Source organism: Epinephelus moara, chromosome 12 (genome assembly GCF_006386435.1).
Source record: "Epinephelus moara isolate mb chromosome 12, YSFRI_EMoa_1.0, whole genome shotgun sequence".
NCBI classification, from domain to species: Eukaryota; Metazoa; Chordata; class Actinopteri; order Perciformes; family Serranidae; genus Epinephelus; species Epinephelus moara.
The window spans coordinates 43,184,209-43,187,995 of NC_065517.1; the positions used below are offsets into that span (position 1 = coordinate 43,184,209).

The 3,787-nt window shown below is 44.6% G+C and overlaps 1 protein-coding gene across 1 annotated transcript in view; it reads left to right on the forward strand.

The window, feature by feature from the left end:
* The window catches only part of LOC126398241 (kinesin-like protein KIF26A), a 73,497-nt gene that overhangs the window by 62,446 nt on the left and 7,264 nt on the right, over positions 1 to 3,787 (forward strand). The window contains exons 13-14 of the mRNA XM_050057404.1: positions 369 to 389; positions 3,171 to 3,321. Coding sequence (XP_049913361.1) covers positions 369 to 389; positions 3,171 to 3,321 — 172 coding nt within the window. The remainder of the gene's footprint in view (positions 1 to 368; positions 390 to 3,170; positions 3,322 to 3,787) is intronic.

Genomic DNA, 3,787 nt, shown 5'->3' on the forward strand with positions numbered 1-3,787 from the left:
GGGTCATAAGGACAGAGGGATGTCGTATGCTGTAAAGCCCTGTGAGGCAAATTGTGATTTGTGATATTGGGCTTTATAAATAAAATTGATTGATTGAATTGATTGATCTCCCAGTCACTCACAGGTCAGTCCTAATTGGTTTAGATGGGAGTGATAGGTGGGGGTGGTGCAATGATGGATGAAGGTTGGGCGTCGGCTGGTTGGTCTTTATGGCCATCACCTCTCTCTGTGTTGACGGGTTATTAACCTTCAGTGTGTGGAGGGAAGTGAAGTCATGAACTGATTTATTTTCAATTAGAGGTACAGGATGTGCTCTTCATCACAGCCTCATCATCCTCTTCTTCTCTGTCTCTGTCTTCTCTCTGCAGCCGTTCCATGATGTTGAAAAGGTGAGTTTTGATCAGATGATCACACTAATGTTCGACGGATGTTACAGCCTCAGTTGATTTTAATATATAAATCCTTTTTGTTCTCATGTCGTGTTCACACCAAACATTATGTGAATTTTTTGTGTTGCATTACTGACGCTAGTTTAACGCTAGAATATTTTATGTTGACTTGGTTCATATGCACAAATAACCTGCATCATCCACACATGAACTTGCCAGTACGTCTTCGGCGTGCTGATTGGTCAGGGCGCAAATTAGATGTTTAAGTTCAGATTTTTTAACAGGAATAAGCAAACAATGCAAAACTGCACCACTCGCTTCATCCATGGCACCCATCACGCTGCCTGGCGTCAAACATCACTGTCTTCATATGGAATAATTACATGTTTTACTAATATTAATATTAATTATATCATACCAATGAATTGTGTGAAATATATGAATTAATAATGATTCCTGGAAAATGAACTCAATATTATAAAAATATTTCATCATCCTAATTTGACACCAGCAGATTGTTATCAGAGTTCAATTGGTTTAATACTGTAAATCAGTGATTCACATTTCTCCTCATGTGTTCACACCGACCTCAATAAAACGCTTCACACCAGTGACTGACACGTAAAGACCAGATTAGACATGAAATCCCGCTGGGTGGCGTGATGTACATGACATGAATGACATGAAACACGTGAATTAAGCAGTGCAAATGAAGCGAGTAGTGTGATTTCACATCATGCGCTTCACACAAGAGTTGAAAAATCTGAACTTCAGCGACCAATTCGTGCTGCAATAGCCAATCAGCATTGAGATCATCCAGGGATGGATGACGCTGAGGACGTACCAGTTGAAGTTCACGAGATATGTGCACATATAAAGAGTCAACACAAAATATTCCAGCGGTCAAACTCATGACAGTAATGTGACATGAAACTTCTCATTGCGTTTGGTGTGAACACAGCTGGTTTGCTCTTTCTGTCCAGTAGTCTGACTCTACAGCAGGAAACAGCACTTCAAAATAAAAGCTCTGTGCTGAAAATTCACTGTACTTAAAAACAAAGACACGTTTGTGACGCACTTTTAGACCATGACCCACCAGTTGGGAACCACTGCTGTAGTTTATATTTTTCCTCAGCAGTTTTTCCTAGTGAGACTTTTATTTGACATGGCAGCTTCTAGTTGATTGATTCAGAATAAAGCTGAAGCTAACAGGCTAACTGTGTTAGCAGCTCACTGAGCTTGTTTTGAGTCCAGTTCAGACCAAAGATTCACGACGAGACAAAACTGTTTTAGAACACAGAGAACACAGAGAAAAGTGTCAGCGGTGTGAACTGGCCGGTCTGAGCTCGACTCAAGCCGGCTGATGGTGTCACCTGACACTCAGCTGGACAAATGGCTGACGGCTGGTTTTAAAGTACGTCACCTGTTTTAACAGCCAATCAGCTTGTAGTGAAGTCTGCTGGTCAAGTCAAAATGACCACAGATGGCGTGTTGGCTTCCTGCAGCAGGCGCTCTGTCCCCACAGAGCCCTCTTTTTCCGTCCTCACGGTGTGCCGGTGTCAGACGGTGGGTCGCTGCTGCTGCTGGCTGTATGTGCTTATGCCCCGCCCACACACACACATTCTCATTGACTGATGACTTGGCGCTGGTTATTTATATTATTGTGGCGTATTGATTATGAATACAGTCCATCTGATGCTGGTTTTGTTTCATCACCTTAGCCAGTATCTCACTATCACTATCCTCATTCAGATTTTAAGAAGCTACAAATTATATTCAGCCACAACATAAGTCTGAAAAGCTGCAAATCAGAACGAAGCACAGAGAGTTGTTGACTAGAGATGATGCGCCGTCTCATGGTGGTCACTTCCTGTCAACGTTACAGATCAGAAGCACAGAGAGTTGTTGACTAGAGATGGTGCGCCGTCTCATGGCGGTCACTTCCTGTCAAGCGTGCACACGTGAGCGCGGAACACAGAGAAGCAGTCAGAGCTACAGGCTACAATGAGGCTAAAAACAGAGTTCAAATGACGTTTTTCGAAACAACTTTTTATGTCGGAGCTGCAGCACACTTGGATCACTACGGATGAGCAGTATGGAGATATTTTGTGGATTCAATTTTGTGTTCTTGGACGTTAGTCTGGGGCCCCGTATGCCATTAGGTGTGCTAGCCTCTCCCCCCGCCGATCTCCGCAAGTGATGTAAGGACTCTAAAACTTCACCAGAGCCTCCCTCAGCATGAGGGTGAGTAGATAATGGCTGAATTTTCATTTTTGGGTGCATTATCCCTTTAACAAACGTGGAAACTCTGCCCCCTTTATAACAGTTTAAGTGTCATTAAGATACCGATTTTAAGAGAAAAATGATCACATGTCCTATTGGATAAAAACATTCGTATCAGTCTGTGAGTGCTGCAGCGTTTCCTGCCTCAGCAGAGACTTCCTCCCTTCTGTCTTCCTCCAACACCTGTAATTAAGTGAAGCTGAGAGGCGACACTGATCCACCTCTCCGTCACCTGTCCGTCCTCAACTGGCCCTAATCCTCCGCCCACAGATTAAGCCTACAGCCAGCAGATTAGTGCACATGCTAATTTTATCTCCGGCTGACTCCTAATTAAATCCAGCCATGGACACAGACTGACGTCTCAGAGCAGGTTAGCAGCCCCCATTCCACTGGTGGTAATCCCCCCTCCCACCTGTATAAACCTGCTGACGCTCTGCAGAGTTCACATCACAGAGACACCAGAGACAGAAGTATCAGCAGCTTGTGTTTGGTCCTCAGGGTCTGCTGTACTTTAACGCCCGGCTGAGGATGCTGGAGAAGCGACAGCAGCAGATCAGAGAGCTGAAGAGCAAACACGAGAGGCTGAAGGTGGAGCTGGAGGAGGCCAAGAGCCGGCTGATGCTCCACCCCAGCAAGTGGAGCGGAGAGTGTGAGTACAGCACACACACATGTGCACAGCACACACACATGTGCACAGCACACACACATGTACACAGATCATATATAAATACAGTCATTACAGTATAAAACTCTGCCAGTGAGGGGGTTCACTGTCGCTCAGTGGTGAGGCTCACAGGTCAGATTTTCAACAAAGATGAATTTGAGGCAAAATATTCACCACACTTTGACCCTGCAGGTGAATCCACTGACCCTGGTGATTCAACTGACATTTATTTATTTCTGCTGTTTGAAATGTTAATGTGACGTCAGCTGATATTATCACAGAGGTGGATCTTATTAGACGACTCTTATTCTACTGCGTGCTTCGCTTCAACTCCACTCAGCTCACTTTGAGACCAGGTTCTTTGGCACCAGGTTCTTTGGTACCAGGTTCTTTGGTACCAGGTTCTTTGGCACCAGGTTCTTTGGCACCAGGTTCTTTGGTACAGGTTCTT